At 40.1% G+C, this 12,284-nt stretch overlaps 1 protein-coding gene across 2 annotated transcripts in view; it reads right to left on the bottom strand.

Moving 5' to 3' along the window:
* rg (A kinase anchor protein rugose) overlaps window positions 1-12,284 on the bottom strand; it is a 346,775-nt gene that overhangs the window by 203,039 nt on the left and 131,452 nt on the right. For both annotated transcript variants that reach the window (XM_055073810.2, XM_050182990.3), the window contains exons 5-11: window positions 11,596-11,691; window positions 9,082-9,203; window positions 7,698-7,824; window positions 4,652-4,771; window positions 3,672-3,818; window positions 3,067-3,120; window positions 1,887-2,027 (exon numbers count right to left, since the gene is read on the bottom strand). In XM_055073810.2, coding sequence (XP_054929785.1) covers window positions 1,887-2,027; window positions 3,067-3,120; window positions 3,672-3,818; window positions 4,652-4,771; window positions 7,698-7,824; window positions 9,082-9,203; window positions 11,596-11,691 — 807 coding nt within the window. The remainder of the gene's footprint in view (window positions 1-1,886; window positions 2,028-3,066; window positions 3,121-3,671; window positions 3,819-4,651; window positions 4,772-7,697; window positions 7,825-9,081; window positions 9,204-11,595; window positions 11,692-12,284) is intronic.

Genomic DNA, 12,284 nt, shown 5'->3' with positions numbered 1-12,284 from the left:
TCAGAGAGCGCAATTCCTGATGATGCTCCGAACTGCTACTGGTAACAGTCTGTTGTTGCAGGACAGACTGTCACCTCATGATATGCAAGTTGTGTGGCTCTAGCTGGTGGCAATCGTAAGTGAATCGGCTAGTATGAAAATGCTCCCCCCCCTCACAGATGGAACAATGGTGGTGTGCATAACAGCTCTGAGGCTAGGGAGGCAAGGTGACACTATCAACAATGGTGCTTATCAGGGTTACCACAAAAAACGTGGAGTCAGCAAATGCTACCACACACAAATAAAAGTGCCACAATTTGTGGGGTTGCATATGCAAGACATCATGGTGCTTAGCATCTATCAAGTCACGTAGACACATTTACACACTCTACTGTGACAAATGGCAATGTGCACGATTAGAGAAAGCAGCTTAGGCATTCACCCAGTAGTAAGCGCTGTACAAATGTGCATGGGGTATGTTTAAAGAGTGAATGCAATTAAGAGACCATTGAATGTGACCATACGTTCACATTTTAATAAAATGTCTCATTGCCTTATTCTTTTACTAGCTTGCTCAGGAGACTCATTTCAGTTTCTCACTTTTCACATCATGTGTAATCGCAGCAACTTTTGTGAGCTTCAGTGGATTTTTGTGTCAGTCTTACAAATGCCACAACGCTTGTCAATCACTCTAGGCTTTATGGATCTTAGAAAATGAAACAATGTTGTGAAATATCCTTCTGAATATTAATTATTAAATATTGGGGAATTCTGAATTTTGATTTATAATATGTGGCTGCATACACAATATCTTTAGGAAGAGAATGGTTTCAAAATTTTGCCGTCTGTACAGTATACCTTTAAGAATTCTTTATAATCAGAGACCACTTTCGTAGTGGTGTTAAAGAATGCGCAAAGTATACATAAGTATGGTTGCAAACAGTCTCGTCCAATGCAATATCTAATCGACTATGGTCATGCTGTTTGTCTGCAGTAAACAATAATACAGTAATGACACAAAGTAACAGGACAGCAAGTAGGGTTCAACAAAAATGTGTTGATGCCATTGGTCAAAGAGAAAAAGAGAGAGAGAGATGGAAAGCAAGAGTCCAAAATTGTGACAATTATATTAAATGAAGTGGTGCCTTACTATATGCACCATATAAACCGCTGACTGCCACTGTATGTATTTCATTCGTGTAGTCACTGATACTTTTTTTTCTGTCTGGTCAAAGACACATCAGGCGTAACAGTCTTTACCTTTGCCTCGATTTTCTGTGAAGAAACAGAAGGAAACACTCTATTTCTCAAAAAACTATGAAAGCATTCTGAGAAGAAAGGGGATTAAGTGAGGGGCCCGATCTTTATTAAGAATACCATGAGAAGCTAACAAACAAGGACACCAAGGAAAACATAGGGGAAATTACTTGTACTTACTAATTGAATGAAGGAACTAATAAATTAACGGCAATGAAAGTGGATGAAAAAGCAACTTGCCGCAGGAGGGGAATGATACCACCTCTTTGCATTACACATGCGATGCTCTGCGTAATGCAAAGACGTGAGATTGTTCCCCACATGCGGCAAGTTGCTTTTTCATCCACTTTTATTGCCATTAATTTATTATTTCCTTCATTCAATTAGTAAGTACAAGTAATTTCCCCTATGTTTTCCTTGGTGTCTCTGTTGGCTTCTCATGATATGAAAGCATTCTATAGCTTGTATAGGAAGTGTTGCAGGGCTTCTTTATATGTGTTATTAAACAAAGGACGCAACAAGATGTCACCTTTGTGTGGCATGAAAAGTAGGAAAAGGCAGGGTTTAAGGAGTGATAATAATGTCTTTAGCGATACTGAGGCGAGACACAGCACAGGAACAGCTTGTGCATTCGTGACTAGCATCTGTACCTGCAGCATCAGGGCGTGCGGAGTGTGGACGTAGTAGGAGACATTTCCTTTGGGCGCTGCCTGGAGACACAGCTGGCTGTCTGTGGCAACCGGGTTGTACATGAACACTAGTGCACTGGATAACTTGCCATCATACAGCACCTGTTAAAAGAGTAAAAGGAACAAGATGGGCATTCACTGTAGTCTTGTTACCAATCTAAAAGTGGTGATGGAGGCATGCGATTTTTTAGACTGTGATAGCCTGTGCAGGAGGGAGCCTTGTGCCCAAGATTCAGCTAGCCCTATCTATACAGCCTTTCAGATTTTTAATAATATCATGCGAGCAACAGCATGACGGCATGTCAATGCTTTATAACACTTAGTAGTGGTAAAACCGGCAGGAGTACGCTCTAGCACACAAAGAAAGCATTCTCCAGTGCAAGCACCGTTCACTATGCTGCTTGCTTCAGGAGGACATATGCCCTGTCTCAGTATGAGCACAGTCCTAATTACAAAAAAAAAGAAAACAAAACCATGCTGCTAACTACAACATGTGAATGTCTCAGATGTGCCACCTGTGTTGCACATGTCACTATTATTGTACACTGAAGAGTGCTGATAAATGTTAAATGGAACATCAATGCAATTTGCTACTGATCTTGAATTGGAATATAGCTGGTCCTGAAGAGACTTACCTTCCTATTTCTCCACATAAAAAAAAAAAGAAACAGAATTTGAAAACATATTTCTCGAGATTACTGATAAGTACAGGATTTCTGCTAAACGAACATTGCTTCATTACAGCTTGGCTTCAATTACACAGTTAATGACTAACAAAAGTGATTACTAAAGGTTTGTTAGTAAAGGTTTGTTAATCAGCTAATGTAATTCTGCAATTTGTCTTGCAAATAGTGTCTGCCTATTCAAGTAATCCAGCTCATGAGACAGAATTGCGATATCTAACGAGGGAGACATTTAACAAATATTTTTACATTAAAATAGATTAACCATGTATATTAACTATGTATTTTCTCTTGTGCTGTGCTGGGCAACAATGAGACAGTGGTCCTGCAGCAGCAAGCAGTTTGATCCGATTCATTTACAGCAGCTTGTTGCATAAAGCATTGCAGGTAGGAAAAGCAAGCATTGTAGACACTTCCAAAAAAATTGTGCAGGTGGAGAAAAATGGAATGGCACTCACGCGCTTTAGGCTTTCAGGCAGAGCCACGCTTTCACCTTCAAATCGAAACTGACTCTGTAAAATAAATTAACAAAAAAACACAATTTGTTGAGACTGCTCCATTGAAACACATAAAGCAGCAACAAGCTCCACTGCCCTCAGAAAAGAAAAAGAAGTCTATGACAATAGGTAATATTTATTAAAAGCAACAGTGATCTGGATGAGTGAGACTCACCAATACATAAAGAAAGGAAGTACGCCTTGTTTCATTACACCCATTTAGTTCAGCGACACATAAACATATATCAGCCCCTTGTATACATGAACTTACAATAATATTAAAGCCAATTATTATTGCTAATCGAGATCAATATCACTATTGACCAAATGGTGTCAATAATCAACGTAAACTACACAACGTACACGACATGTCACACACGTGGCCTTTAGTATGAAAAATTCACATAGTTAAGTTAATGTACTGTTTTATAAAGAAGTGGCAAATCACGCTTCCCCGAGATTATTTTTTCTGCATCCATTTAATTTTTCGCTTTACTACACAAGTTTAAATTTTCGATAATACTCATTTTCTCTTTTTGTTTTCTGGCAAAACAAAGAGTGCTTGCCTGGTAGCCTGGTCCCAATCGATGAATCGCACACACTTGGTGAGCAGTCAAGGCTTCGGAAAACAGGTACACTGCTGACATCTGGCCGCAGAAGACGTGCTCATCATCGAGCTCAGGAGCTGCTCCAATGTAGCACTTGTCAAAAGGCTGAAGAAACAACAAAGTGGCAAAATTGAAAGTATGGAAAACAGAAACGGTGTCCACTCTTAATGCATTAACACTTGAGCTTTGATAAACACAGAATGCAGGAAGCAAGTGCACGTTCAAATGTTCAGCTGGCTGCTTCTGGTGCTTTGATACATTGTCAAGCACATTCTTTTTGAGTTCTTTCGTATTCACAAAATGCATGACCCTTATTCTTTATGGCTCACTACATACCTTTCTGTGCACACAGTACTGGAAACATTGCTGTGCCAGTGGACATATTATTTATTAAATATATTACTATTAATAAAGTATTATTGTAGACCATTTATTAAACATATTTTTCTTACACTGAAAGAAGCACTGCTAATTGTTTGACCGTGTAATGCCTCCCTCCCCATTTTCTAGAAAGAAAAGGGCAGGCTATTTGATCGACCATATAATGTACCGCCATTTTTCCTGTCTCTTTTCTTTTCTTCATGAACTTTTTTACCACTGGAAAACATGATTTATCTGCCATTTGTTGTCTCCACACAGGCATCAGTCCAAATTGTGCCTGGCTTTGGTCCAAGTAGGAATTGTTCCTTGTGTGTATGCATAAAAAAAAAAAGAATTAAGATTGTACAGATATACTAACAGAAAAAAAGAAACACCAGGAAGGAAGAAGTACCTCAGAAACTACGGCTGCCAGTGAATACAAGGCAGAATATAAATAGCTGTCTTGCATCAAGAACATGTAATGAATAAAAGCATGCAAGGTGGCAGGACAGCTTAGAGCTCTTAGCATGTGGTCAATAGACGTGCGAGAAACGCTGAGAGATGACATCAACACTCACATCGTTGGTACTGACAAACCAGCTCATCTCAGTGGATGATGCTAGCTGGCCATTGACAAAGCACTTGATCTCGCTCTTGCTCCAACGGTTGTAGATGTACACTATGGCCACGGTATACCACTGCATACAAAGAAAACGAAATAGCAGTGACAATGCACATTCACTGTTACAGCATGTAATAACTTGCAAGGCTGTTAAAGTAACTATTCAATCAGAATTATGAAAGGCACTAATTCTTGAGAAATTACAGCCAGTGTAGTTAACTAAATTCATAATTAACAATTCTAAACTATGCACATTCTGCTCTGCATAATAATGCTTCAAGCCATGTGTCCATTTTTAGACAATGTTGAGAATATCAGAGATGATCATCAGAAGGATGCAAGGAAATCGCCGGAACCTACAAGATATCCAGCAAGTATACTGGCAGCTTCTACGCAAGTGGTAGCAGATGCCTTGAAAGCTTAAGCACAAACTCAACTGAAAACTGTTCTACAAACCTGCGTTACAAAGAAAGCACACTGCATTCCTATAGAGAATAGACTTGCTGGCTCTATTCAGATCTCACTTTGAAGATTAACAGTCTGGTTAGATTAACAATGTAAAGGAACGCAGCAAACTCACTGCAAGAAACTTGTCAGAACTGTCTAGTCCCAAATGACAACTTTACAGCTCACTAAGAAAGTAACTGAAAGTTAAAGGGAAGCTGAAGAGTCTGTCGAATTCAATAAGACGCTCATATACGGATGCGGGAACCTTATAAACCATGTAGGTAAAATTTGGGGTTTTTTTTTTCAATTAGGAGCGACGTAATCGTCAGTTGAAATTGCGCTGTAGCTCCGCCCCCCGTCGAATGCCGCGCGCTGCTGCTGACGCTGACGATGCGAGCGGAGACCGGAAACCGCGGTGTTGTGACGTCAACTCTAGTGTTTCGTTCCTTCGCAGCGTCCGCCTCCGTGCTTGACCGCGCTTGTTTCTGCGTGCATGCCATCGTAATCTGCTTTGATCGACCCTGCATTCCTTTGTTGGTGCATCTGCGTGTATGTAGAGTGCTAGTCAACGTGCGTGGTAGTCAACAGGAGTGGTAATCAACGTGAGTGGTAGTCAACGTGGTAGTCAACAGATGAAGGTACTGGTACGCGTACTGCATGAACCGGGAAGCTTTTCACACGTTTAAACCGTCTTTGTAGATTGCCGACAGCTTTGGACAGCGCACAAATGCCGACGATCGCATCCCCGCTTACGTTCCACGAGGAGGCATGCAGGAACACAACACTACAATTGTTTGACCGGAAACGAGCTCACTAAATCGGCGAAAGAGCGGCGAGATCACTAGATTGCTTTGCAAAAAACAGACTCACCAAGGAGCATTTCCAACACGAGGAGATCCCAAGACTTTGCTTTCGTTCGCGTCGAAAGCACTGCTCGCACAAGCATCGTTTGCTTCTTCGAGAGGCTGGCTCTTCGCAATCGGCTCGTACATGTAGGGAGTAACGCCGAACTCCTCAGAAAAACGCAGTCTCTCTAAATTTTCCATTACCGTCTCAGAAAAACAGCACCAAACTACCTGGCACCGCGCCTCATGTGTAGCGGCAGCGGTCGGTTACTAGTGTTGACGTCACGAGGCGCCCGACCAATCACAGGCGGAAACGAGACGCGCGAGCTGGGCGTGTCCGCTGCTGCACTTTTCGTCGAAATAAAATATATTTTCGCTTTCTTTCGCTCAATTTCGATACGACATTCGAATTCGGAGGGTTGAAAACCATTATGTACAGATGTTCACTCATTTTTTCTGGAAAACCTTTCAGCTTCCCTTTAAGGTAGATAAGAAAACTAGAGTAAATGAATTACAAATATGTCAGTGTTACTATGACTGGAGGCTTGGTACACCAAAATGGTCATAAACACAAGGCATATAGCAATGCCAAATTGAATGAGCAAAAGTTTGACTCAGGCAGGTTGGTCCATAGCTATCTGGTGAGAATGCAGCACAGAAAGAACAGGAACAAAAAGAAAACCAAATAAAAGCACACAAGACTGTGTATGCCCTGTACGCTGTGTGTTCTTTGTCCTTTTGTCACTGCAGTCTCACCAGAGAACCCCTCTGATGCTCCTGCACCACTTCTACACTAGGTCATAAGTTTATGGCCTTGTCTATCCAAATGTTTATTACAAGAAAGTGATTACATTGCATTCAAAGGTATATCAAACTGGTGGCCATATTTATGAATTTCTACAGCAACAAAGGGACCCGAATAATAATATATATATATATATATATATACACAAAAATATAGTAAAATCGGCAATGCAAGAAATTGGGGCTAGTTGGTGCACGTTCATCACTGTCCTCCACTTAATTTTGCATGAAAAAAAAGGGAAGGAATGACAAATACGGTATGAAAATTCAAGCTACCGAGTGTTTTAATCATGAAGCATGTTTATATGTTGTTTGTTTTGTTCCCTGCTTTTGTTTTTCCATGTAAAATGCAGCTCAAGACAACTATGAATCGTGAAATAAATGACGTAAAAATAGACTTTAATATAGACTTTAAAAAATTAAAAAGGGTAGTTCGACCTTAAATTCCTCTGTCAATAAACATTACCTTCTTCTGCTAAAGTTACGCAGGGAAGCTTAAAGCTGGTTGTATCATCCTAAGATGATTTAGTATTATCTGTAGTCAACAAACACTGACACCCAGAACAACGTAGGAGAAATTACTTGGGCTTAATAAATAAAATAAAGAAACGATAAATTAATGGAAATGAAAGTGGATGAAAATACAACTTGCCGCAGGTGGGGAACGATCCCACAACCTTCGATATGATTAATAAATATCGGGCCCCTCGGTTAACCTGCTTTCTTCTCGTTTATTATCTGTACCGTCATTTATGGCCACCTGTGCAAATACTTTCTTTTAAAGCACACAAATGCATGAACTATTCCAGAGTAGCACAAGGCAAGCGCACTTTTGCACAAGCTTTTTGAAACTACCAACTTGTACAAAAGTGGTAACAAAGATGTGTCACTAAAAGCTTCGCTTACCTTCCTTGGCTGGAACTCATACTTGACACAATGCTGGTAGCCTTTTCCTTTGACTTTCATGGAGGTGAAGATGAGGCAGTTACCAACAAAGTGCGCCGAATAACCTACACCCTTGCTGGTCCGGAAGCTATGCGGAGGGTTATAAAAGGCATCAAAGTGTCAGAGAAGGATCAAGTTGTTTCAGTCTGGTTGAAATCACTGAAAACGAACTAATTTTCCCCACAAGTCTAAGAACAAATATTTCGAGACTGATGCTAGTCTCAGAACTCCTCTTAGTGAACCTGCCATGAGAACTCATCCGCTTTAATTTCCCTTGTGTAACATGTGTGCTAAATGTACCTGATAAAAACTTCATCCAGGTTATTCAGTTAATCTAATTTATTTCAGTGCTTATTGGTGATCCTAGAGTAACTTCTGATGTTTGCAGCTTTTATATGCTTCTGCCAGAAAAAAAAAATATCATTCTGTCTTGGATACCCTATATTTAATAACTACAGACAGTGTTTGCCAACTGACCTGGTATCTTCCAGAACCAAGAGACAGGATTCATAAAGATGAAACAAACAAGATGATGGCTCAACCCAGCTTCATTGCCTATTTCTAGCTTAGCTCTAAGCATCATCACTCGTATAATGACAGAAGCAGAGTAGGTGTTGCATTCATCTTTAAAGTAAGATTCTAGATGTGCCACTGTGCTGATAAATACGTTATGTAATTAACAAAATCAATGAAGTCTTAACCTGCTTGGAAAGGTTTTCTTTGCCCTTTACAGACCTGCCAATCTGAAGAGTGAATAAACATGACATGCAAACCAAAAAAGTACTAAAATTTGGTGAAAAATTACTAAAACTTCTTTGATTATTCAACATGTTGACTGTTGATTAATGATTCACAGACTTTGTTCTGTAGAGATGTTGTGAACAGCCACTCTGATCTATATCGTTGCACCAAAAATTACTTGTGCCACAGACAAGCAGAAATCCAGATAAAGTTTATTAATGAAATATTCATGTAACAGCTGTCAAAGATATGGCTGGCATACTACGCTGAGTCTATTAGCTGGTGTTGCTACCGCGCATATAGGTTCATACAATCAATGGGCGCAAAATATTAGTCCATAAAAAAAATTACTCAGGGGCTGTACTTGTCTTATTCAAAACTGGTATTGCCCTACACTACATGCAGATGAAAAATTGTAAAATATTTATGTCAATACGACAATTGTAAATCAGCGCTAAAATTTGGGCATTTTACCATAAAATTGTAATTGTTGGCACCTATGCCTTTGACTCAGCAGAATGTAAATATGCTTGATGAATTCCTTAATTATGCAAATACATAAATAAAGACAAACAAGAGCACCACATCGCCTGCGAGAACCTACCAGTAGAGAAATGGCTTTTCCCGTTCTATACTGACACTGTTGATGGGGTCAAGCCTGAACCATGTGTAGAGAGTCCAGCCATTTTGATACGGCCAGCGTGCCAGTGGCGGCAGTGCAATTGCCTGCAAGGGGTATCCAGTATGACAAATTATTAAAACCATTATTAGTTATAGCTCAAGTTCTTGGTTTTAAATATTGAAAAAAGCTTCCCACCATTATTTTGAAATTTATCCGAGGAGAAAACTTGCTGCATTTTTTGGTGGCTATATTGCTTGAATGTAGGCTCACTGTTTGTTTTTTCCCTTTCACTGACTACAACCTCACACATCTTTTCCAACAAAAGGCTATGAGTTATCGGCAATCAAATGCTGTCCCTGCTATACTCTTACACTGTTTACTTCCGTATTTTTATTTATGCTGTGCTCGAAGCTGCGCACTTATGCAACATGATGGCCATCATGCTTCACCAGTGATCACACCAAGCACTGGCATCATCATGGCCTCTGAGATCAGTTCTACATACTGCCCAATGTAAGATACCATGGTGACAGTGCAGTTATACTGTTCGTTGCCACCAGATGGTGCCCCTGCCTTATGAGTAATGATCTTTCTCCATTTATCGCTTTACCAAAAGGCACTGCTTAGTGGCAACATTCACAGGGATCTGACCTACAGCTGCCATGCTGATCGGCGTATCACAATAAACACAATATGTGACACCAACTGCAAAAAGTTGAAGGAAATGGCAGGCAATATTTTGAGCCGTACTGTAGAGTTTCTGTTGCATGCATAGGATTAATATTTGGCTTGGGGGTTCCCAACAGCCTTGTGTAGTGGCTGTGCTTGCTTCTATAGTAAGTTAAGGTCGTTATTACCATTGTTTGTCACCAGCTTTCTACTGTAGCTTGTCAGCTGCTATACTAGTAAGCCAGAGCGTCTGTAGGGCAATCACTGCACAGAGTGATGGAGCAAGAGCCGTAAAATAAACTGTTCCACTGATACTGGAGCTCAATGAATAATGCAAATCTGCAAGAATTATTTTTTGTACAACTCATTTTCATTACCATATTCCACCTTAATATAAAGGTATGCCAATACATGCTGCCTGGGTATCCCATGTGAACTTACTAGTAATAAATCATGCTCGAATAACTGGAATAATTGGTCGTCTCAGATACATTCTTTCTGCAAAACTTAAAATACTTATTTATAATTCTCTTTTCTATTCACATGTTAACTACTGCCAACTTGTCTGGGGTACAACCACATTTTCGAACCTACAAAAAATTAACGTTATGCAGAAACGATACCTACGCCATGTGTACAATGCTGATTTTAATGCAACAACTGCAGGTTTTTTTCCATAGAGCGCATATTATCACAGCTCATAAATTATACCCCTATTGTTTAAGCACTAGATTTAAATATGAAGTGAGATATAACATACCTAACCTAGGTAAACTGGCACAATTAGAAAAAAATGAGCACTATTATGCTACCAGACATGGAGAATATTGGAACGTTGTTGCACCCTGCTTGACCTCTGACATGAAACGCCTATGTTATTCTTTGCCATCACTGCTAAACTATTATCAAACTACTAATTTTGACTTATTTATTTGTTCCACTGCTAAACTTAGATCTATGTTTGCAGAAGAAGAAAACTGATTTACTCATCCTGGCATCTATATTTTTTATTTATTTATTTAATTGTTTTCGAATCATTGTGTTTTACTTTTGCTCTGCACTGATCAAGTGTTTACATTTGTTTATTGACTGTTTTTCATTGCTGATGCCCAAACACCACTAATTAAGTGGGGCTGCGGACTCGTCAAGCCGCCTACTGGCAGCTTTTTTTTTCGTTGTCCTCCATCTGTAATGTACATGGCGGAAAATAAAGATTTGATTGGATTTGATTCTGTTGCCTCTGTTAGGTCAGTGGTTTCATGTGACATTACATAGTTCCTAAGGACAATCTCTCCTACTATTTCTAGCTGAATACAGTATATGGCTAACAATATATGACAATGAGGTTGCCTAATGTCCAATAATGCCCAGAAAACCAGGAACAGTCAGCAATTTTTTTTTTTTTCTGGGTGCAATGGACAGCATGAATGCATAGGCTTAAGTGCGAGACTGTGCTAAAGTTATTCTAACACACCAAAGCAGTCTGTATGTCAGTAAGTTGTAACCTTCTTCCACACTTATTTTTTTTTTCCCCTTAGAGGGATACTCTAGTGATTACTTCAGCTACATCAGTCAGCTAACCAGAAGAGCAGGAGAAAGAAGGGCATGATGTGTGATGATGCAGACGGAAGAGAGATGTGCACACCAAGCATAGCCCAGTCAAATCCTAGAGTCCAAGCCCACGCTCCATGAAAAGTGAAATTAGGCTTTTGTAGGGCTATAGCTAGATTTACAACACTGCCACGGAATCAGATTAGCTTGCTCTGACAACTACTGACCGTCAAGATGGGCAAGAGAAGCAGCCAGTGTCTGAGCTGAGGTACTCACCGCCCCTTTCTTTCCGGAGAAGCTGAAAAAGCAATCTGGACCTTGCCTGTGGGGCATCTGGCGGAGGACGGACATCAGCTTCACAGAGTGCCTGGGCTGGAAAACAGAGAGTTGCTAAAGTGACAATGTTTTATCAAGCAGAGAGAAGAAAAAAGAAAACATAATTTCTTTCACTGTGCGAGAAATGGATTAGTTCTTGTGGGTCAGACTTTCTACATCAATGAATTTGCAGTACACGCAGCCACTAATGAACGTAGCCTACATGCAAATGAACAGTGATGTGCTTGAAGGGGCCATAACTTGGTCGTCCATGTATTCACAGTATATCATTGTAACTGAGATCAGAGGTGCCAATGTGATTATACACACAAGAAAACTGGGCCATTGGCACACATTTAGACACAAAATTTCAATTTGATAGCTCTGCCTCTAAGCCCCTCCCACTAACAGCAACTGCCATTTTGGCATGGCTTGAGTGCCATTAAGTGACTCGGAAACCTTTCAAAACTAGATAAACACCATGCCAGACTCTCCTTGCTCCACATGCTGTGGCGCCCGATAGTACAGCAAAGGTGTCGCTGTTGCAGTGTGCCTACAATTCTTTCACTCGCATAATAAAAACAGCAAAAACCAGAGAATGCCTGAAGAAACTATACTGAGCTGACCTTTGTGACAAACAGGCAGAAATT

The sequence above is a fragment of the Dermacentor andersoni genome, chromosome 4, assembly GCF_023375885.2.
Source record: "Dermacentor andersoni chromosome 4, qqDerAnde1_hic_scaffold, whole genome shotgun sequence".
Classification (NCBI taxonomy): domain Eukaryota; kingdom Metazoa; phylum Arthropoda; class Arachnida; order Ixodida; family Ixodidae; genus Dermacentor; species Dermacentor andersoni.
Note: the sequence above shows the minus strand (reverse complement) of the source record. Positions and strands in the feature narration are given on the sequence as shown.